This window comes from Bombyx mandarina, chromosome 01, assembly GCF_030267445.1.
Source record: "Bombyx mandarina strain Sakado chromosome 01, ASM3026744v2".
Lineage (NCBI taxonomy): Eukaryota > Metazoa > Arthropoda > Insecta > Lepidoptera > Bombycidae > Bombyx > Bombyx mandarina.
In genome coordinates, this window is record NC_143208.1 from 16,662,788 (window position 1) to 16,688,352 (window position 25,565).

General features: G+C 38.1%; 1 protein-coding gene and 1 pseudogene across 1 annotated transcript; one reads left to right on the top strand and one right to left on the bottom strand.

Moving 5' to 3' along the window:
• Positions 1-49: 49 nt before the first annotated feature.
• On the bottom strand, positions 50-23,911 carry LOC114252773 (uncharacterized; annotated as a pseudogene).
• On the top strand, positions 13,280-16,277 carry LOC149503618 (uncharacterized). Its single transcript, XM_089731140.1, has 2 exons — positions 13,280-13,763; positions 14,011-16,277. The coding sequence occupies exon 2, from the start codon at positions 14,384-14,386 to the stop codon at positions 16,160-16,162; it is 1,779 nt and encodes a 592-aa protein (XP_089587266.1). The 5' UTR covers positions 13,280-13,763; positions 14,011-14,383; the 3' UTR covers positions 16,163-16,277.
• Positions 23,912-25,565: the final 1,654 nt, after the last annotated feature.

Genomic DNA, 25,565 nt, shown 5'->3' on the forward strand with positions numbered 1-25,565 from the left:
CTGTTTAGGCAGACGAGCATATGGCCCACCTGATGGTGAGTGGTTACCGTCACTCATGGATGTCAGTAATGCCAGGGGCAGAGCGAAGCCGCTGCCTACCGTTTAATACTTTCCACAAGCCTCGTTTGAAGAAGATGTTATAACACTTGGGAAACACCGTAGAGGGGAGCTGATTCCAAAACCAGATGGTTCGTGGCAAAAAAGATTTTTGGAAACGCACTGTGGATGAACGCAGTGGCTCCAGGTAGTATGGATGAATTCTACTCCGGTGGCGGGCGATGCGATGGTAAAAGCGAGATGACGGTATCGTCTCAAGCAATTCCTTAGAGTACTCCCTGTGGAACATCCAGTACAATATACAGAGGGAAAGAAAATACACATGTTAAGAAAATACATACATGCCTTACTAATTGCAATACAAGATATGTTCAATTCGTTCACAGAAACGTACACTGGTGGTATTCTTGATGGTCCCTAAAATCATAAAAAAATACTATGTATATCAAAATTTTACATTTTACAGTACCTTGCACTAAGTCTGTGGTAATTAAAAAACTATTTTTTACTACTGGACCTACCAGACCTAGTTTTTTATTGTTTAGATAGGTGGACAAGCTCAGGGCCCACTGTGGTGTTAGGTGATTACCGGAGCCCATAGACATCTACAACGTAAATGCCGTCAACCTACATTGAGAAATTAGTTCTAAGGTCTCCATTTTTACAGTACCACCCTTCAAACCGAACCGCATTACTGCTTCACGGCAGAAATAGGCAGGGTGGTGGTATCCACCCGCGCGGACTCACAAGGGGTCCTACCACCAGTAAATAATAATTTATTTTAATGAAGTTTCGCCATCTTCCTCTGTTCTCGGCGGTGTATGGCGCCGTAGACGGTCAACGTAATCTAACATCGTGTAAAATATCTAACGCCCGAAATATTAATTTTCGTCATCACTGGTGCTAACACGTGTGTCCGCACGGGTCGCACGCTAGGTTAAAGCTGATATAGCCTCTCAAGGCTATCAGTAAAGGTAGGAAAAAAAAGAAGCAATCCAAATGCATAACATTATAAAATTGAAAAGTCGTCGGTCACAGTGAAAACAAAACATATAATACAAACTTTATTGCACAATCATAGGTCTATGAACGTTACGAACACTAAGCTATAATATTTAAATGTCAATAAGAAACCAACTGGAAACATTGAATCTTCCAGTTGGAATATTTCTGAAATCAGACAGACTAGACGGTCTCACTTTGTAGTACTGATATTCGAACCGAACAAGCAGTTTCTTATTCGAGTACCGACAATACTTTTATTAAAAACTAGCGGCCCGCTCCGGCTTCACTCGGATCTTTAACAACAATTTCAAAGATATTTGACGTTTTATTTTTTTTAATAAAAGAAGACTTCTTGCTGCGTATTTATAATAGTTAGATATATGCTGTCGCGACACTTTTTGTAAATAATCAAGTGTTCTACAAAGTCGTAGTACATTATTTTATTCTATCATCAACATTTTTCGCAGGACACGCGTAAAGAATATTTTAGATATTTTTTTTACACCTTGGGTTACATTATTGGAGTTTTAGTAAGGATCCAAAATTTTTTTCAAAAAATATTGTGGCCTATTTCACTGAGAAATAGTGTAGCTTCCAAACAGTGAAAGAATATTTTAAATCAGTTCAGTAATTTCGGAGCCTATTCAATACAAACCAACAAATAAATCTTTCCTCTTTATAATATTAGTATATAAGTAGATAGGTGGAACTATAACTTTGTCTTCGTATTCTGTCTACAGCGTGCTCTAATGTAATAAATCAAATCCGTAACCATTATTAACACACGTCTAATCTAAAGAGACCTGTTAATTCCAAGAGATAAAATTTTAATTCAACAAAGCTAACGTAATTGAACAAAGTCTTAATTTATTGAAGTCAGCAAAAATACGTATCGCTTTGAACAAGTAAGCGAATTGTCAATCCGCAATGTATGAACAACAAAAATAGGACAGTGGTCTTGATTTACATCCCTATCAATAATAAGTTTTGATGCTGTTTCATTACTTGCAAAATGCATTTTAGTTTTATTAGTCACGAAAAAGTCCGGTAGCCTGCCTTGAAAAAAATTGTTATAAAATCCAATGTCAGCGCTATTTTCCGGATCCAATTGTAAATATGGAAGAATGATATACATGACATCAATACACTACTAGAGTACAAACCCATTTTATATTATTGCTTCCGCAGAATTACCCATGTGGTCTATTCTATATATTGCGTGGGTAGATACCTGATTCCATCGGTGGAATGGAAGATATGTATTTTGTCTCAAGCCTTAAAACTATTTTCATACTAAACTTCGTCAAAATCGATTCAGTGGCTTCAACGAGAAAATGAAAACGCGTGTATCGAGTTTAGAATGCAACAATTTTCTAGCTTAATTGTTTTGTCACAAACATTATCTCCGTTTTAAGCGCCCTTTGCGGTTTAAGCACATATGGTAGGGGGCGAGATCGGGAGATTGGTGGTTTTAACCAAACTGTTGGAGTTTGTAAGAGTTTTTAGTTTGTTAGTAACCTCACCAAGGAATTGTTTATCTGATACAGTTTTTTATTCGTTTAATAAATTTCATTGTGCTATTCATATATTTCGCGCTGTATGTATTCCGACCGCCCCCAAACGTATATAAAGATGAGGTAGTTAATGGTTGGCTGGAAACGGATCGTAAATTTTACTAAATTACCCGTTTCAGGAAGTTTTGGGCCGGGGAAGTAACGCCCCTTAATAATTTGGAGTGTTCCCACCCCCATTCAACGCTTATTCGAATGGTATTTTGACTTAGTAACGAAAATAAGACGGAGTACTGGAACGAGAGGTTATGTTAAAAAAACTTTATTTAGTTTCAAATAATATGTAAGCGTAAGAAATGATTTTCATTTATATTTTATACTAGCGACCCGCCCTCGCTTCACTCCGGAAACTGTAATTTATTATTGATTTCTTCACTATTTAATGGATGTTATTATACATATAAACCTTCCTCTTCAATCACTCTATCTATTAAAAAAAAACCGCATCAAAATCCGTTGCGTAGTTTTAATATAATAAATACATAGGGACAGAGAAAGCGACTTTGTTTTATACAATGTAGTGATGAAGATATATAAAAAAAAATTAAACAGTTTTTATCATCCGTCTTGAATAATAAAATAAATCATCTTAGATTAAGTATTATTTTTATCGCGTTGAGAACTTAAGTTCTAAATAAACTTCAAAACTAAAAGATTTAAAATTTTGATATTTGAACCCTATCAATCATTCTTTATTGTTAGATCTTATCAATTCCCAAAGTAGTCATTGGCTATTTTTCTATAATATGAATTTGAAAATATACGAACAATAACTGATAGCATTAATTCTTTTGAAAATAATTTGATCAGTGTAAATTTAAATTGTAGAATTTAAAATTATTTAATGAATTTCAACAAATTAAACTGTCTTATTAAAATGTAACTTTTTGGAAATAACACTATAATACTTTTTGTTATTATTAACGATATAGAATTGTATTCTATAATTTATGAATACAACATTTCTTCAGAAACGATGCAAATAGAAAATATTTTAACAATATTTAATTAATGTCATGTAGGTTAATGTTCGAAGTTGTCGTGGCCTAAAAGATAAGACGCCCGGTCTATTCATAACGTGCGTTGCGACTGTGCCGGTGTTCGAATTCCGTAAGTTAATACCATTTTTCTACTTTAATTTTTTTTATTGCCCTTGTAGGCAAACAAGCATATGGCCCACCTGTTGGTGAGTGGTTGCCGTTGCCCATGGACTTCAGCAATGGCAGGGGCAGAGTCAAGCCACTGCCTACCGTTGAGTACTCTCCATAAGCCTCGTTTGAAAAAGGACAAGTCATAGCGCTCGGGAAACACCGTGGAGGGGAGCTCATTCCAAAACCGGATGGCACGTGGCAAAAAAGATCTCTAGAAACGCAGAGAGAAGTGAAGTCCCTCCGCAGACCCAGAGGTTCCAACGATCCGTGAGAACAGGATTATCGACAATCCGAACGGCCTTCTCTGTATGGAATCAAATGGAAGTAGCTGGTATTTGGGAGCCCCAGCCCAGAGGTCCGAATAGTACTCCACGCGAGGCCAGACTTGTTCTTTATAAAGCAAAAGTCTTTGTCCAGGCGTGAAGTACCGCTTCGCTCTGTTGAGGACTCCCGGCGTTTTGGACGCTAGCTTGGCTTTGCCCTCCAAATTACTCCGAAACTGGACATTGCTCGAAATGTCGACCCCAAGTATCCCGATACTCGTGGAAGGTTTCAGAGATACTCCTTGGAATTGCGGGTTTCAGGGATACTCCTTGGAATTGCGAACATTTACGAATTATCTCCACGATTAAGGAATGAAATCGTGTAATAAAAATCAAACCCGCAAAGTTATAATTTTCGTAATTACTGGTGGTGCGGGCTCTTTTGAGTCCGCGTGGGTAGGTATCACCACCCTGCCTATTTCTGCCGTGAAGCAGTAATGCGTTTCGGTTTAAAGGGTGGGACAGCCGTTGTAAATATACTTGAGACCTTAGAACTTATATTTCAAAATGGGTGGCGCATTTACGTTGTAGATGTCTCTATAAGCTCCAGCAACCACTTAACACTAGATGGGCTGTGAGCTATTCCACCCACCTAAGCAATAAATAAATAAAAAGACATAAGTAGGCCTCAAGTCTCAAGGTGAGTGCAGGACTCACGATGTGATGTCTGTGGGCTCCGACTATCACTTAAGACCAGGTGGGCCGTGTCTCGAGTATCCGTCTAAAAAATACAAACTAAAAATGAACAGTAGTCATATCATTAAGCGACATTTTTGCAACTTTATAGGAAAACCTTTGAAAAAAATATCTTAACAAAAGAACTTCTTGAGGTATTTGAACGGAGTAAACTTAATTGAAGTTCAATTAAAAACATGCTGATGCTGTTAATACCAAATAATATTCACCCATAATTACAAAAAGAAATGTCGCTTAAGCGAAATAGCTTTTCACTCCTCGATATGATGTAACTGTTATAGATTAATATTAATATCGCAGTAAAAACTAACTACCCTCGACTACAAAATATATCAGAAAAAAATAACACAATCAATTTTTATTTTCTTATATTTGCAAGGCTTATTAGTCCCCTAGAGGCGAGCTTAAGCGACCGATTCGCTTGAGCCCGCAACCGGGAGTGCAGGTTGCAGGCTCTGTCTGACGCGCATCACGTCGGACGAACTGCGCATGCGTGAATATTAGGCATCAAACGCAAACTACACTTGTGCAGCTAACTTAATTCCGTCTGGGGCATCTTTTGAATATGGCGGGAACTATGCACATTTTTAAAATTACTAGTCGTCCCGCAGTAGTCGAAATTTGACTATAATTATTTTTTATACTTTGCGCACAAAACAAAAGTTGTACACAAGCGGACTTAATGCCATGGGCATTCTCTTTCAGTCGACCATAGGGTGGTGCAGAGATAATGCATGGTAGGTGCATTAATAAAAGAATAACAATAACAACAAAAAACAAAAAAAGAACAAAATCAAAACAAAAATTTTCCTTAAAGTAACATCTCTTCCTTAAAGTAATTAATTGAAATTGTAAGTTTGTACACTATTATGATTCTATTTTCAAAGACTATTATATTTCTACTAGCTGACCCGGCAAACGTTGTGTTGCCTTAAATAAGTTTCTAGGGAAATTCTACTGTAGAAAAAAAACCTCCTTTAACCACATAATACCTCATTATAAACAAAAAAAAATATCCAAAAAAATTCACTTAGGGGTATGAAAAACAGATAGTAGCCGATTCTCAGACCTACTGAACATACTATTGATACACAAATAAAACCAAAAAAACATGGCTGAAAAATGTATAGTATTGTATAGCTCTCAAATATATTAGGTGTATAATCTATTATGTATAGTGAGTACGTAAGACAGGAGACCGGCTTCGTCCTCATCCCTACTACGTGATGTTTGCTGGATGAGTGGTGACACCTGGCGGGGATAGCTGATCGATTGATAGTTGATCAGTAGTCGACCGCCGAGGGCGGGAGATCAAATTCAATTTAAAAAAAATCAATATAAAGGAACTTGATATTATAAACTCTGAATAAGAATTTATCGTACTACAATTATAATATTTGATTGCCATCTTGCAACCTTATTGCGGATCTGTGCATAGAATAAAAAAAATATTAATCGGAATGGAAAAATAGGGGTTGATCGTATAAGAGTGAAAATTTAGAGTAATATGATTTTTTTTTATTTTAAGTCATGACAAAACAAAATAAAAAACTTGCCGAAAAAATTTAAGTTTATAATTAACAAATAAAAAATAGGGGTTGATCATATAGGGATGAAAAATTGAGAGTAACATCTGATTTTTTATTTTAATTCATGACAAAATAAAAATGAAAATCTTGCCAAAAAAATTAAAGTTTATAATTAACCAATAAAAAATAGGGGTTGATCGTAGAGGGGTGAAAATTGAGGATTGTATGTATTTTTGTATGTTGTATCATAAAAAAATAGAAATTAAAAAAATTGTCTAAAAAATAAAAAATAAAATTTAGGGGTGGACTACCCCTAACATTTAGGGGGATGAAAAATAGATGTTGGCCGATTCTCATAGATACCGGATAAGCACAAAAAATTTCATCAAAATCGGTCAAGCCGTTTCGGAGGAGTATGGCAACGAAAACTGTGACACGAGAATTTTATATATTAGAAGATAATCACAAATTTCGCCAAGACTACACTATAGAAAAATATTAATAAAGACAAACAATATTTAATCTATTCTCAATTTGACCACAGACGTCAAGAACAAAAGTTTGACAATAAATAAATAGTATGCATGCGTGTGTGCGTCAAATACAATGGTAGTGTGTGTAAAGTTTTTTTTATCTATTTAATGTATTTTTTAGGCATTATTAAAAAAAATATTAGCATTCTGCACCCCCCTTCTCTATATTCTTTGTAAGTGTGTGGGAAATTTCATACTCCTCCGTCCGCGCAATTTTCGTAAAAAGGGATACAAAGCTTTTCCTTTACGTATTAATATTCTTCTCAGTCGCATGCACTCTTCACAGAGTGGTCGTGGTCATCACTTCAGGTGGTGGTGCGCTTTACCAGACGACGCCATTCCTCGCGTACCGCGGCCCTTCTTGTGCACTCGTTAACGGGACCGTTTAGAGCTGCCTTTATTTCGTCGGTCCATCGTAACGGTGATCTGCCGCGCGGTCTTGTACCCTCTATCGTGCCCTGAACCACAAGGCGCTCAACTGAGTCGTCACCCCGCCGCCACACATGCCCGAAGAAAGTGACGTATTAATATATAGATGTTAAAAGATAAACAAATCAAGTATCGAAGTTTCTTTAGATTTTCTATTTTGTTTGATACTTTTTACTACAATCTCAGTTCGTATGAAATGTAAATGTGTCTAAACACATTTTACATATTGCTCAGAATTAAACTGTCAGTACTTTGAAACTGAGTGTACTCATAATATAAACAATGATTTATTTGAAGATAGCTTTTCATTGTCCTCGAAAAATTAAAACAGATTAAAAGAATTTAATATAATTATGTATTTAATTTATTTTGGCCCCACGACTAAACAAATATTCCTAATGTTAAGTTATTATCGTTACTTGTGAATATTAGCAGTGTTAAGTTGATTGCTAAATAGATGTCCACGACTAAGCATTTTTTTCTTCAAATATTGAGTTATGAACACCCTTATTTAGTAGGTTATTTTTACCATTTTCAATTAGATCTAGTCTTGAAGTCGTCGTTGCCTCAAGGATAAGACGTCTAGTGCATTCGAATCTAGCGACGCATCGGTGTTCGAATCCCGCAGGCGGGTACCAATTTTTCTAATAAAATAAGCGCTTAACAAATGTTCACGATTGACTTCCACAGTGAAGGAATAGCATCGTGTGATAAAAATCAAACCTGCAAAATTATAATTTGCATAATTACTGCTGGTAGGAATCTTGTGAGTCCGCACGGATAGGTATCACCAGCCTGCTTATTTCTGCCGTAAAGCAGTGATGCGTTTTGGTTTGAAAGGCGGGGCAGGCGTTGCACTGCTAATAGTAAAACCTTAGAGCTCATGTCTCGAGGTGGGTGGCGGCATTTACGTAGTAGATGTTTAAGGGCTCCAGTAACGACTTAACACCAACCGAGCCGTGAGCTCGTCCCCCCATCTAAGCAATAAAAAAAAGTTTCCAACAGAGTATAATACAATATGTAAATTATTTCTTTTTGCCTTTAATTTATTTTACATTTATGTACACTTTGTTAATGTACATAATGTTGGAACTCAATTTTTATTGTTCTTTCTATAGAGATATAGATATATTGTTCTTCCTATAGGAAGGTTTTTTTTTCTGGTAGCATAACGCATTTCAATTTGAATTTTACTTTGCTAATATTTAATAGGTATATCCCGTTTTAATTAGTTTATTTCATGTTTTGTTATTGACCAATAAGTTTATATACATTACTTGTTTTGTCAATATGGTTGGTCGTGATTAATTACGATTGCACATTTTGAAGTTTGATTTTCAGTTTCAGGTTGTTCATAGGTTTTCGTTTGAATAACAAGATCTTATTAATAATAGTTTCATCATCATCATCAACTCAACCAATAGCTGTCCACTGATGAGCATAGGTCTGTCCAATCGATCTCCTCCCGGTCCGTCGCTACCTGCGTCCAACGTGACCCAGCGACTTTCACTAGATCGTCGGTACATCTTGCCAGTACGTTGTCTCCACTCAAGGATCTTTTTGCGCCACTGGTCGTCCGATCCATCCATTTCATGTGAAACGGCTTTTAGACGAAAGAATAGAATTCTGGGCTTCTACAGCTTCAGATTAAAGTCTCCCTTAACAACAATAAATTAGGTTTTGGATCTATATAGTATATATATCTATCTAGTCCTCATACACAGCTTCTACCTGATCGTCTGGGAGTGTCTCATCGGGAGCGTAAGCCTGTATGACTTTCAGCGTATATATCGTTTGAATATTCTGAGTATAAGGCACACTATCCTATTCGACACTCTCTCGACGTTGTCAATGTACAATGTTGTTCATAAAAGACTTTGGGACGATAAACCGGACACCGGATAAACCGGAATAGCGGGGCCGCCGGGGACAAGGGGTCTGATCTCTGTTTATTTCCATGGATATATTTAGGCTATTGTACTACGCTGGCTAAACGGATTGGTACAGGGCTTAATTTCGTGTTTTTCTTCTCTTTTGTTGGCGTCTTGTGTATATTCCCTTAGTCGGTTCTTAGGACTTCCTGGTATAGTGTAGGATGACACATTGTATTACAGTGACCCACCGTATTCTTATTCCATAACCACACAGAACAATAGCTTGTCTGGCTACTAATATGAAGACTTGATTCAAAAGTCGAGCTAACATCAGCGACGGACTCTAATTCCTAACTGTCGAATTCCTATTGTAAGGGAGTATTGTGGGATATATACAAGACCCAGTTGACATGACTGACTTTAGCTTTTGATCGACTTTGGTGTGTTTTTTTCGGTTTGGATTCAGTTGGCAGGTATCAATCACTCCGAAGCTTGTTGACTAGTTTTTATGTCGAATTCATAAACCCACGTCTCGTCACTACTAACAATGCGTTTTATGAATTCGTCGTGGCCTAAGCGATAAGACGTCCGGTGCATTCGTGTTGAGCGATGCACCGGTGTTCGAATCTCAGGCGTGAACCAATTTTTCTAATGAAATACGTACTCAACAAATGTTCACGATTGACTTTCACGGTGAAGGAATAACATCGTGTAATAAAAATCAAACCCGCAAAATTATAATTTGCGTAATTAGTAGGACCTCTTGTGAGTCCGCGCGGATAGGCCCCACCACCCTGCCTATTTCTGCCGTGAAGCAGTAATGCGTTTCGGTTTGAAGGGTGGGGCAGCCGTTGTAACTATACTTGGGACCTTAGAACTTCTATCTCAAGGTGGGTGGCGCATTTTCGTTGTGGATGTCTATGGGCTCCGGTAACCACTTAACACCAGGTGGGCGGTGAGCTCGTCGACCCATCTAAGCAATAAAAAAAAAATCTTAAAATGTTAATTTTAGTTGCAGACGTTGATGGTCTCCAAGAGCGAGGCAAATCTTCCATCACATCGCTCACTTCTGAGGATTGCGACCACATGTTACTTCTTCCATAGTATTCGGTCATGGGTGGCATGGACCGCATAGTATAGTCTACCACAAACCGCTTTCTTAACCAGATCTGACCATCTGGCTGGTATTCTACCCACGGCGAGCCTAAGCGCTTAGTGCCACTCATAAGCACGTGTTGATAAAGCCGATTCATCGTAAGCCTTCTGTAACTCCGAACACGAAATTCCATTATCGATGCATAATTTAAAGAAAATCTTTGTTCGATATTTTTCTCCATTATGAAATTCGTAATACACACTAGTTATGATATAAATAATAACAGCACTACATATATTTGATCGAAATAACAGACGCAGCTCAAGGATCGCGCCAAAATGGAAAACAGTTGTGCCAATCTAACAAAAAAATCAAATAATTGAGTTTGGTACCATGAACAAATAATCCATTCCCGATACTTTTGTGACTGAATGTAAGTTGCGAAGAAATAGCCGCTATGGTAAATTTTGAAGGAGGAACTTATCCAGTAGCAGATGTATTTCAGCACATAATGTGATATCGATTTTAATTAAATATAAATTTTCCTACAATTTACGTAGTAGGCATTATAAAAAAGTGTGTCTGAATAATGATTCTAATCAGATAAACGAAGGCTATTTAAATTTGATATGTCAAAGCCGTTGTGGCCTAAAGGATAAGACGTCCGGTGCATTCGTATATAGCGATGCAACGGTGTTCGAATCCCGCAGGCGGGTACCAATTTTTCTAATGAAATACGTACTTAACAAATGTTCATGATTGACTTCCACGGTGAAGGAATAACATCGTGTAATAAAAATCAAACCCGCAAAAATTATAATTTGCGTAATCACTGGTGGTAGGACCTCTTGTGAGTTCGCACGGGTAGGTACCATCACTCCGCCTATTTCAGCCGTGAAGCAGTGATGCGTTTCGGTTTGAAGGGTGGGGTAGCCGTAGTAACTATACTGAGACCTTAGAACTTATATCTTAAGGTGGATGGCGCATTTACGTTGTGGATGTCTATGGGCTCCAGTAACCACTTAACACCAGGTGGGCTGTAAGCTCGTCCACCCATCTAAGCAATAAAAAAATAAAAATAAAAATCAAACCCGTAAAATTATAATTTGCGTAATCACTGGTGGTAGGAACTCTTTTGAGTCCGCACGGGTAGGTACCACCACTCCGCCTATTTCAGCCATGAAGCAGTGATGCGTTTCGGTTTGAAGGGTGGGGTAGCCGTAGTAACTATACTGAGACCTTAGAACTTATATCTCAAGGTGGGTGGCGCATTTACGTTGTGGATGTCTATGGGCTCCAGTAACCACTTAACACCAGGTGGGCTGTAAGCTCGTCCACCCATCTAAGCAATAAAAAATAATAATAAAAATCAAACCCGTAAAATTATAATTTGCGTAATTACTGGTGGTAGGACCTCTTGTGAGTCCGCACGGGTAGGTACCACCGCCCTGCCTATATCTGCCGTGAAGCAGTAATGCGTTTCGGTTTGAAGGGTGGGGCAGCCGTTGTAACTATACTGAGACGTTAGAACTTATATTTCAAGGTGGGTGGCGCGTTTACGTAGTAGATGTCTATGGGCTCCAGTAACCACTTAAAATCTGGTGGGGTGTGAGCTCGTCCATCCATCTAAGAAATAATAAAAAAGTACCCTAAATAAGCATCGTAGAAGCAGGGCAGTAGCTTGGCTGTTGTGCACCTGGCATTGTTGACGTCAATAGGCGACGGTAACCATTCACCAACAGGTGGGCCGTAATTTAGTTTTCATACAAGGGCCAAAAAAAAAAGGAAAACAAAAACTTCAACCCCAATAAAATAATTAACTTATATGTACGTATATGAATGTGCTCAAGTGCATTGATGCGTTCATGCTGAAATTAGATGAATTTTTTTCTAACATGTGAAACTGCAATAATAAAAATAAGATTGTGAAATGAATAAAAAAATAAAAATACAGAATATCCTTACTTTAAAGTTTTCTATTTCCAATTCTCTTAAATTGGTTTATCCTAGTTATTGTAAGAGCCTAAATAGAAACCTAAGTAAGTGAACTCAAGGTTTTAGGCCAAGGACACCGAAGAAATTAATAATCATAGATAAGTAAGTAAAGTAGAATTTTATGAACCTGGCTGAAATCGACTAAAAGAAAAAAACAAAAGGGTCTACTGAAATAATAATTATAATAATAAAAGTGTATCATAAAAAAACTATCTTCAATTCAATACAATTCTTCATTATGTATATCTTGCTGCTCACAGCCGGCCGGAGTCCAGTCGGAGTTATTGAGACGGCAGGACAGGGTTTACGCAGAGCCTAATACATCCGTTCCGCTGTCCCCCAGACGTCGGGAGGATTTCTGCATATGGAGGAGAGCTTTGCCTCACCTGCCCTGCCGCCTCCTTCTACGAGATGGTGCTCACGCAGAAGTTGAACACAGCTTTCCAGGACTCGTCGCCGCCAAGCATCGACGCCACGACGCCAGGCAGCGACAAGTCCGGTCCTATCTTTGCGACCAAAACACGGCGCTGCACCTCCCAAGCGGGGCAGATAGCGATCGTATGCTTCGCCGTGTCCAAGTCGTGTGCACAATAGTGGCACCTCGTCGTTGGCATTTGGCGTAATATTATATAAAACAAGAACCGTATAACACATCTGTACTGAAGGGAGAAGTCAATTTCAGAGAATGGTCGTAGCACGCCGTCAAAATCAATACAAATACAAAAAGAAATTTGTAACCGAAAATAATTATGTCTATATATTTAATAATTTCTTCGATTTCGTGAAATGCATTTAACCTATCAAAGTTATATGTAGGCATTGTGCAAACAACCTGAACGCTTAAATATTAAGAAAACTTTTCTAACATTAAATATTTCACTTTGAATAATTTTAAATAATAAAAAAGTCAATTCTTAGCAAATATCACTACTTTTCTTACTAAATACTAGCTTCTGCGTTCCTATTATCTTAATGACTGATCAAAGAAAGGCTTTTTAATTAACCATTTCAGAATATTATCTGTGGTCATAGATCAGACAATGATAAGTACATTTTTGCTCAGTACGACTTATTAATATAGGTATAATCGCAAAAAAATGCTCTTTCATTTGGTCATATTAGGATAACTACATGCAAAATATTACTGTTGTATTGAATATTAATCAGATTATGATAACTTTTATATTTCAACTTTTGTTTTAGTCATATTGCGTTAAGTGATTTTATTTGGATCTGACCGAAAGGACAACGCGTTTTTTAATGATCAGAATATGACAAAAGCACACTTATCAACTTATGATCAAAAATTACTCGGTTAGAGGGAAACATGTCATAACGTGTCGTGTCATTATGGTTTCGCGTACCGCACATTTCGTAGTTTATTGTTAGTTTTCGTTATTTCGCCGGTAAAGGAACATTAATATAGGTTATAATTACTATTTAAATGATGAGTGCTCGCTGTAAGAAGTTGTTGGAGTTAGCTATGAGGCAAAAAGATTCAGAGGTATGTTTATCATTATTTTTATTATTATTTTATTCAAAGCGCGTCAAAGTGTTTATTGCGAGAGTAAGTACCTAGGCGTTTTAGTGAGCAATATTGTAATAATTGATAAAATATGACTGCTTGTGCCTAGTATATTTTATATTAAACGAACTCTGAACAAAACATAATGACCGTTAATTTAAGTAGGTAATCGTTCAAAAGATAAAATACTGGCATCTAGGCCTAACGTTGTTTTTATTCATTTTAGGATTTAACTGTGAAACAACGTATGAGAGAACGTACTCCATTAGCTCAGAAGGATATCTTGCGATCCCTGCCCGGCCCGTCAGGTACTCTGGTAGCTAGCTCAGCAAGATATCTTGCAATCTCTGCCCGGCCCGTCAGGTAATCGAGCTTATAGTTCTGATCGTACTTCTCTCGGCGAAGATTATAGTTCTGATGACGATGCGCAGGATTGTAATTGGTTCCCTGCTGGTACACATGATGAACACGTGTCATCATCGTTATCTAGCAAGACATCTACCCCTAGAAGTATTGGAAGCCTTGCTGTCCCAGCTGTCCCAGCGTTGGTTTCTCAAACACAGGATGATGTGAGAAAAAAAAGGAAGCGTGGTGTCGGTATGATGCAAAGAAAACTCCGTAAAGAAAGAACGGAAAAAATTAAAAGGGGGGAAGAATACATAAATCAAGCTGGGAAAAAAATATTGGGTAAATCTGTAGGTGAACTAAAAGAATGCAGATTAAAATGTAAAACTAAATTTACAAATGCACAATTACAAAAAGTTTTTGCGGATTATCGCACCATGGAAACTAGGGATATGCAACGTTTACATTTAAGTAATCATATACTATTAACACCGCCAATTAGAGTTAAACAGGTTGAAAACAAAAAGAAAAGAGAAGTATCTGTAGAGTACTTTATTGAAAATGAAGGTAATTTAGTAAAAATTTGTCAAAACTGTTTTCTTAACGTGTATGGTGAGAATCGTGGTTTTGTGAACGGCATAATTGACAAGAAGAAAAAGTCAGCTACAGGTATAATTGGACGGGATGAAAGAGGCAGACATGAGCCAAAAATTAAACATTCAAGTGAAGCAATTGATTATGTGCGTAATCATATTTCTAATTTCCCTGCATACGAAAGCCACTATTCAAGACGACACACTACGAAAAAATACCTGGAGACTAGCTTGAATTTACAAAAAATGTATAACTTATACCTAGACCAACATACCATGGACAACATAACTACAAAAATAGTTAGCCTTTCTACATATAGTAATATTTTTAAGACATTCAATTTAAAATTTAAAAAGCCACATAACGATACTTGCCATACTTGTGATACATTTGTAGCAAAAATAAAAATTACTATAGATGACACCGAGAAAACGAGACTACATGACGAACATGTCTCTCATCAGGATAAAGCGAATTTCCATTACGAATGTAAATCATTCGATAAACAACGCGCCAAGGCATCTGGGAATACTATCGTTGTCGCTGTGTGTGATTTACAGCAGTGTCTCGCTACACCATACTTAAATACTAGTGTAGCATTTTACAAAAGGAAGCTATGGACTTTTAATTTCACAGTCAGAAATTGTAACACTGGGAAAACTACTTGCTTCATGTGGCATGAAGCTATCGCGCAACGTGGTGCTGACGAAATAGCATCTTGCCTAAAAATGTTCATAATGAGTTTACCCGAAGAAACAGAGCACGTTATTATTTATTCAGATACATGTCCCGGACAGACCCGCAACAACACATTACCTGTTGTATATAACTACATACTTACGCAGAAAGTTGGTTTGAAGACTATAGATCATAAATTTCTAGTTCCTGGTCATACACATTTAGAGTGTGATGCTGACCATGCCTCAATTGAGCGTGCCAAGAAGAAATATAATGGAAGAATTTCAATTCCAAATGACTGGTACATGCTTGTGAGAATGGTCAGCAGTAAGTTCACTGTGATAGAATTGTCACAAGACGACATTTTTGCATTTTCGAGCATTCTAAAGCAGTCGCTTATAAAGAAGACCAAAGATCAAAATAACGCTCCTTTTCTGTGGCGTAATATATTTTGGATACGTGTCGAGAAAGAACATCCTTGTTTCTTTTCTTTTAAGTATTCACTGAGAGTGGAAGACGAGTTTAAAATATGTGACATGAAGAGGAAAGCTAGAGCCAGTCGAAGCAATCAACCAATAATGGATGTTCGTAAGGCGTACAATCAGCCATTATTAATAAGTAAAGAAAAACATAAGGATATTTTATCTTTATTACAGTACATTGATCCAGTGTACCATGATTTCTATAACAATGTAATAAAGTCTGACAACGACGTAGTAGACACATCACATATAAGTGATTATAATTCCGATTCTGAATAGAAATTATTCTATTATTAAGTCTATTATCTTATTTTTTTAATGCTGCTTCGAGCTCAATGTTATATGCCAAATATTCTGCATTGGCATTTTAAATCTAAATAAAGTATTTTTCTCATATTTGTCTTTCATTTAAGATCATAACACGATAACTACCTACTTCTTTTGATCAGAATGTGACAAGTGCAACCATTCTTTAAAAAACAAAACAATACGTGAATACTACGCATTCCACAAAGAATTTTACGTATTTTTACAAATTAGTAACACATTTCCTTAGTTTTAAAAACTTTTTTTTTTTCATATATCGAGTGTCTCATATTTTAATAGTGCCTTCAAGATTTCTTAAAAATTTAATTGCTTGTCCTGTAAAGTAATGAAATTGTATTTATCATATTCTGACCTATGGCCACAGTTATATAAGTTTAGTTTGTGTTCCAATTATTAAGTTATATTTATGTACTCATTCACAGGAACAATGTATCACTAAACATTATTTGGAATTAAGCATTTATATGCAGTTTGCAAAAAAATAACTTAATCATCATTTAATACATCGCGAAGAAATAAATTTTTACTTGATTTGTCATGTAAAATCATCAAACTATAGCTCTTTATCAAACAGAACCTACCTTAGAGTTCCCTATATACTCTGCAGCACTGAATAGCGAACCGAAATGAAACAAGCAGCGCGTCCTTGAACTGGAACTCGACTAAAGCTCAGCTACAGAGGAGTTTGTGCAAACGCACTCCTCTTGCGAGGGGTGAGGTAAATGTCAAGGTAACTCTCGGTCCCTAGTGCTCTATAAAACTTTATGCTAGCATAAAATAGGTTTTCGCGAGTAAATCACTTTACTTTACATTTAATGCGACTGAAGCTCAACTACAAAGAGTTTGTGCAACCTCACCCCTAGTGTGAGGGGTGAGGTAAATGTCAAGGTAACTCTCAGTTTCTATTGCTCCATAAACAAATAGCATAAAAATTGGTAGTGAAAATTCTATTTAATAAATTGATCTTACTCATTAGGCTCAATATTTGGGAAGGGCAAGCCCAGAAAAATGAGGAAACTAGAATCATTCTTTTAAAATATTATTGAAAAAAACTAGTATATTTTGGAAGTGACTGCTATTCTAAAAGTTGGACAATATATTTTGTTAAAATTCTTGATGCCCTGAGTATATATAAATATGTTAAAATACATAAACGTCGTTGAAGACAAAACGAGGAAAAAGCGGTCCTAACTTTGAAATCGGTGCATTACGTTGTGGTTTTTAAAGACATCAATTTTCCAAACTATTCTTTTTTCCGAACAAAGTGTAATTTTCAATATTATTTTTTCCTTTATATTAATCCTATTTTATTTCATCGTTAATAACCTAAAAGAAACAAAGAATGACTTCGAACTTATATTATTACTGCGATTTTTTTTCCATTTCTAAGTTTTATTCTAATATTGTCAATGTAATTTTCTCAATAATGTTTGAATTAATAGATTATTCTACTTTGATTAACAAATATAATAAAAAATTTATCATTCAATTTGAACAAGAACATCAAAAGGTTAGATGCTCTTTCTCAAAACCTATGTAAAGATTTTAAGTCCTGATTTTCAAAAGATTGTACTTATTAAGATCTATCAATTGAAAAATTTATTCTTCTTCTTTTATTTTAAATACATTTAACTTTTAATGACGAATTAAATTAAAGTTATATTTCAAAACTTGGCAGGTCAGCTGCTGTAGGTCGCAATAAAAAGGATATATCTACAAAAAAAAAAACTGTGATAATATTCATTCATTTAAATTGTCTTTAGTTATTTTTTGTTGGCTGGATTTATTTCAGATTTGGTGTGCCTAATTAATCAGATAGTAATACAACAAATGTTTAATAATTAAAATCACTACATAGGACTGACCTTGAAGCAACCGGCTGTAGCTTGTTCCGCAGTGAGCTCTTAACACCAGCACGATTTCGCAAAAGCTAAAACATGAAACTCTAAACAAAGGATTCTATGTTAGAGTTCAATGTTATTAAAAATCGCGCGCGTTTACTTTGGCGTCCGACCGACAGTAAAGCCGATGATCGAATCGGGGCATCGCGTGTGCAGCGGGATGCGACGCAGGCTACAGCGCGGGTTGCGGTGCGGGGAGTGCCCGACCTAGGTAGAGCCTGACCTTGCACTTAGATTGCACTGCCGGCAGCTTTGCGATACAAGCCTCCCCGGGAAATCTATAGAGCTAGCACAAATATAATGTCAAGGCCAGGTGTATTATGTTTTGCTAGAGCAATTTGTTTTCTTTTAATGTTTTCTACGTCGTAGTTGTTCGACGACCTATTGAGGTTCGCGGGGATCCGCTGGATGCAAGCAGCGCAGGACCGGTCTTTGTGGCGAGGCTTGGGGGAGGCCTATGTCCAGCAGTGGACGTCCATGGGCTGATAGAATAGAATAGAATAGAATAGTTGTTCTTAATAAATTTTTTTCAAAACTGACAAATATGCATATATCCACGAATCATTTAAAGCTCTTGCCTATTACTGCCGCAAAATCTTCAAACATTTCAAATAAGACTTCAACCTCGTGTTTGTGCTAGTCTGATTTCACATTATGATATCTAATATATATCTCTCGGTAACTGTCTAACATCGAGTAGATTTATAATGTACGAGTATATTCATTGGCTACTGGGCACTATTTTAATAGATAACTAAGATAATGCTTATGGACTACGCTCAGCAACTACAAAGCACAAAGATACACACATTAAGCCATTCAGTAAAAAGGACCTGAAATACGATTAGGTTTCAAATCAATAACAAAAAATACAATAAATACTCTCTCTGAATTATTAAATGTTGTGTTTACAGTTGCAAGCAAGGTGACTTCTAATTATTTTGTACTGTTTTTGAAGCCAGAGTGTTAAGTATTAAAAATTATGTATTGAATTTAATGTTCGAACTCAAGTATTTTTATGAATTTTGGATACAAATAGCTTAAAAAGTAAATGTGTAAGTTGAAATGTTTTGGTTTCAGTTGAAGTCCTGAAAATATTTCGCAACGCAAATAAAGCAATCGCAAGTAAAGTAAATATAATAGGTATGAAGGTTACACGTGCAAGGCTTCGAATTGGGTCACGGTTATGACCTAGATGGATCTAGGTTGTGGATAAGCGAGCCTTTATTTTCATGGCCACTAAAGACTGGAATATTCTGGAATTATACTGGGTGGTGTGAGGGAGAAAGCTCTATTAACCCTCTATATAAAATGACCTAGATACGTATAGACTCCTCTTGTCACCCTTGACCTTTAAAAGAAGAGCGACACAATTCGTTGAAATTTTACAAAATAAATAAAGTTTGTCTAGATGTTTTTCTACGCAAATTAAATTTATATATACGTATAAGCCAATTTATAGTCTGTAGTTTACGGTTATAGTACATATAGAAGGTTAATTTTACATATTTTTTGGAGACGAGACATTATGGCTGTGAAAATGACCGTGATTGCCTGAGAAGTGGTGTAAATAATGTTATTTTATGTTCAACAGTGTTTATGTGGATAGAGAATTTAAATTCATCGGATAAATTCGCAAATAAATACATGAAAAAAATAACTTTTAAATAAAAGCAAAAAACAGTTTCACTAGCATACATTTTATAATTTTTGCACCCACCTTTACTTGAAAAATCAGATATTGCCTATCTCTGCTACCTGCGATCAGCAGATCACTTGCAAATTCTTTTCAGATTCACCTAGAAATGCCCGTGTAAAAAAATTTGTAAAAAATTGAGAAAAAACATATTTTCGAGCCATTTACAGGGGAGAAAACGCTAGAAAAATCGCTCCACGCTTTCTTGAACTGAAGACTTAAACGCGCGACGTAATACTGAAGATTTGATATAGACGGATTTGGTGTCTGGAAAGTGACGGACCCGCAAGAGTTTTTATAACCGATTTTTACGCTCTGATCAAACTTCGTGGACTGATTGCCTCTACGGCATCATCAGCCTTCATGAGCGGCGAAACAAAGGGGCCTGCGCGAAGAAGTTTCGGGGAAATGGGCGGCTTGCCCCGCCTATGCTTTTGGCTAGCTCAGATCTCGTGCCAGAAATAGAAATAGAATTATTCGAATTGATTTACAATATTCTAGTTCCAAAATTATTTATTCTCAAATCAGGTACAGTCAATTTAAATTAAAAACCCGCATAGCGGAGAGGCTCAGTGGCTTATCGCTGCTTCGCCAGCAAAATTACGCTAATGAAATATGTTGGATATGCTATACGGTTGTGGTCATTGTATGCAGACTTCTAATTATTTTTATTTGCATAAATTGAAGTTAATCAGTTCATATTTCCACCAAAGCTCCGTATTTTTTCGACATAAAATACGTAAGCTGAAAAAACAGATTGAAACCATAGTGAATACTAATCAGTTAAACAATTTTTAACATTTTCGTTGCTATTATTTCAGTTTAATTTTTTTTTTGCATAAGGGTGTAAATAAACAAACTCTCAGCTCGTCTGGTATTAAGTGGTTAACGAAGCCTATAGATGTCAATGTGAATGCCGCTACCTATCCTAGAGCGCGAAGTTTAAATCTCAATTATTTAGGATAACCTAACTGTCCAGCCCCACAAATTGCAACTAATGACAGTTGTGGTACCTAAATAGGTTTACAAGATGTCTTTGTACCATAAAATGTACATTGTAGTTTTAATCACTTCGAAAAAGCTGTTCTAAATAAAGAGCTATGTAAAAATGTAAGGTCTTTTATTAAACGAGTTGGTGGACAATATTCAATAGCAGACTGTGGCTTGACTGTGCCTGTGGCGTTACTGACATTCTAGAGTGACGATAACTATTAACCATCAGTTGAACCGTATGCTAGTTCGTTTGCCAATAAAGTCAGTAAAAAAGCTGTTAATTCTATAATAAAACTCTACTTTTTACTAGAATTTTCAAATATAAAAATTCTGGATATTTATAATCATTATTTAATTGTTTTAAATTCTAAAAAAATAATATAATAATTAACATAATATATGTTTTAAAGACCAATTTCATTGTTAAAACTTTTAACTAGGTAACGTATGGTTTAGTATTGTAGAAATTTTCTATCTGTTTATAAAAAAACAGTAAGTAATAAATGACTGTTGCTCGTTGGCAACCGTCTCGATTGAGAGCCTCTTGACAGATTTCGAATTATTTTATCATTCTCAGTTAGACGAACAATTGACTAGCGTTCATAGATTTTTCGTGTTTAAGGCAACAAAAAAAAACTCCTCATGGAACATACGGTACAAAATACAGAGAGAACTGAAGTCCTTCCACAGACTCAGAAGTTCCAAACGATCCGTGTGAATGGAATTTTCGACAATCCGAACGGCTCTCTACTATATCGAATCAAATGAAAATAGCTGGTATTTGGGAGCCCCCGCTCAGAGGTGGGAGCAAAACTCCTGTGCATTGTAAAGCAAAAGTTTTTGTTCAGACGTGAGGTATCGCTTCGCTCTGTTTAGGATTCGCAGCATTTTTGACGCCAACTTGGCTTTTCCCTCCAAATGAGTACGAAATTGGTCATCACTCGAAATTTCCACCCCAAGTATTTCAATACTCTTGGAAAGCTGCAGGGATACTCCTTGGAATTGCGGCACTATGACAAAGGGGTCTTTCTTCGCTGTGAACGCGCAAGCTTGTGTCTTCAACTGGTTGAAATGAACTAAGTTGAATTCACCCTACTCGGAGACTCGCCCCAGATAGTTCTCCATTTCAGACTCAAGTTTCGATTGTCTCTCCTGCATCACCCTCCGAGAAAGGCTCAGACGACTGATATATCACGCATCCCTACTGCTGTTATCCGCATGGCAATGCATGCCACCAATAGATAGTATGTCAGTAATATACAGAATGAAAAGCGTGCGGGAGAGCACCGAACCTTGTGAAATGCCAGATGGTCATGGTATCGAAGTAACAACCATCTACAACGACAATGACGCTCCGTCCATCTAAAAAGCAAGCGATCTACTTGCAGAGTCTCTCGGGGATTCCGGAAGATGGTAACTTCGACAGAAGTGCCCTATGCCAGACCCGATGGAAGGCATTCGCGATCTCCAGGCTTACAGCGAGAGCCTCGTCCTTGCTCTCTAAGGCTTCAGCCTCCAGCTGAATGATCATGACGGAAACCGTACTGTCGGTCACCCATCAAATGCCGATCCTTAATATACTTCAAGAGTTGTGTATTTATTATTTGCTCCATCACCTTGGAAAGCAAGGAAGTTATCGCTATAGGCCTATAACTAGATAGGTCTGACCGGTCAACCTTTTTAGGGACAGGGTGGACATGGGTAGGCTTTCATGAAGATGTAACCATGTTAGTACTATACAAAAGGCAGGCAGGTGACACCTCAGGGGCGCACGATTTCAAAACCACTACAGGGATGCAATCTGGCCCAATCGATTTATGGACGTCCGGGGCCTGGAGCTCTGGCGTAAGTGCACACTATGTGAAATGGATCTTCGGCAGAGAATCCGGGGATATTCGGTAGTGTGGCCCCCCGTCATCCATAGTCGAGTTCGAGACGAAGAGTTTGACCAGAAGGCACTATGGACTAGACTGCAATCGGACTTGTATAGTGGTGGGAGACTAGACCGGTAAAAGTTTCCTTCTGCAGCTTTGGTGAGAGACCGTGACGAGCCGTGCTTCGACTTCGTCTTGGCCATAGCCCTCTTGTAAATCTGGAAGCGGCGTTATATTTCCACCTTTCCTCTGAGTAATTCAGATCTCGACATCTCTTGGCATCATTCCAAGCTGCGTATGCAGACCGCTTGAGGTGTGCAGCATCCTTACTGGCATTATTATACCTGGGTCTAGTGCAACCCCCAACGAACACCTCAGAGGAGGGAATAAGCAATTCCTTCCCTTGGAGCACCACGTCTTTAAGTCGGTCCGCACAGAGGGCATAATCAGCAGAGGAAAAGCAGAACCGCCTTCATGGGTAGGATGCGTAAAATTCACGCAATCCATCCCAATCTGCTGACATATACCGCCAGACTCTTTGATAACCGGTCATCGTTGGATGACCAGATTCAGAGAGTGGTATGGCAGCCCGGATAAGGCAGTGATCTAACGATCCAAGCGGAGCGTCGACCACCACACCGGCTGGATTGGTGGTCAGCAAAAAGTCCAACAGAGAAGGCTCGTGCCCTTTAATATCTGGGATACGGGTGGGCTGTATACAGCTGGGAGAAGCCGTCGAGAAATCGTAGGCAGCTCGACCCAGGAGGTCAGTGACTCCGAATACCAACCACTCTTGGTGGTGAGCGTTAAAATCTCCATCGACTACCACCTCCGCAGATGGGCACTGCTCAGGCACGCCATCCCCTCTTGTACATGCCCAATTAGAGCTGACCCCGCATCACTGCTGTGGGACATGTACAGGCAGGCGTAGATTCGGTTACAACCCCCATGATCTACGTGTAGCCACAAGAGGGACAGGTCCCTTTGCTCGAGGCCCCGAAGACGATGTCAACAGACATAAGCCCGGCTTCACGCAGGAAGTTGTGCTCTAATATGTGGCCAGGGTATTCAAGGTACGAAATATCATCCGGAGCAGATATCTGTGTCTCCGTCAGAAAAAGCAGGGTACACTGTACCGTCTCAAGGTGATGGCGTACGGCGTCAAGGTTGCTATATAAGCCCTAGCATTGCTGAAATCCACATTTAATGTGGAATAGGGAACCGCCTGTGAAACCATTTCAATTTTACTGAACTTCAAAAAACATTTTTTTCCAGAGAATAGTATTGGCAGATGTATGATATTTGAGGTACGATTAAGGCAATATCTGAATAAATCGCGGAACACAACTTGTGTTCGATCACGGGTTGCGTGAAAGGCTGAGCAGAGCAGAGCAGAGCAGAGCATGAAAAGGGCCCCAGTCCACGCTGCGTACAATCGTCAGGATTCACTCTAGCACGATGACCGCACACGACAGGATTTTACAGCGGTTGACGGGACAGCTTCCTGGGCTTCGAGTTTATTAGTGACACGGTTCGGGTTCCACACTGACCAGCGGGCGGCGGTGGATACCGTTTCTGCGGGTCTCCCTATACCCCTCAAATAATCACGTTCCACAAGCTCACACGCACTTCCACTCCGTGTCTGAGCCATAGTACAGTACGGATCTCTCTGTGACGTTGCTACGCTATTCATGAAATGTATGCAGCTCACCAAGTTCTCGTAAAGTTTTGTTTCGGAAGCCTAAACATGAGCCTTCGTCAAAGAAAGTAATGACCGTTAAACACATTACGGACGTTACTCCCCCGTCATCAGAAGCGAGATCACATGCCGCCTTAGCTCAGTAACAACCTGGAAACCAGATAACGGTATCGGCGGAAGAAGACTACCCTCCAGCATCAGCCGATAATACAAAGGATTAGTTTTTATTTTTGATTGCTAAAATTTCATCACTACATAAGTACCACATTGTACGCCACTACATAAGTACCACAGTGTACGCCACTACATAAGTACCACAGTGTTCGCCCACTACATAAGTACCACAGTGTACGTCCACTACATAAGTACCACAGTGTACGTCCACTACATAAGTACCACTTATTACTGGTGGGAGGACCACTTGTGAGTCCACACGGGTAGATACCATCACCCTGCCTATTTCTGCCGTGAAGCAGTAATGCGTTTCGGTTTGAAGAGTGAGGCAGCCGTTACAACTATACTGAGACCTTAGAACTTATATCTCAAGGTGGGTGGCGCATTTACGTTGTAGATGTCTATGGGCTCCAGTAACCACTTAACACCAGGTGGACTGTGAGCTCGTCTACCCACCTAAGCAATAATAAAAAAAAAATGTTCCAAGTATCATCGAGATTCACCCTCAGTAAGGAAGAGATAATGGAAGGACAGGGTCTCCAGCCCATACATCGGAACACAGTTCAGCTATTTCACGACGGACTCTAGTTGGAGGGTGGTCGCCAGCCAGTCAGATATGGTCCTACCACCGCTTAAGTTTTCGGCTTCCGTTTAGCATTACCCAGGTGTCATTAGTAAGGTATCGCGGGTAAAACCTACCGAAGCGGGAACCACGCACTATGTTTTTCGTATATTTATTTGCATAGTAATAAAGCGACAACCCAAATTTAAATGGTGGACAGACCTAGTATACTTATTAGCTATAATGAACTTCAAAACTTGGAATTTGATGACCAGTTCGCTTAGCTCTCGCCATAGTGACAAGGGTGGCAGCAAGAAGGAAATAGCCAGAAGAATCCAAATGTCCAAAAGAGAGATTACTAATCCCACTAGAATATAGAAAGACCGCAAGGTAAGGCTGGTACGTACATCGGTCTTCTCAATTTTACTTTATGGTGCCGAATCCTGGAGACCTTGG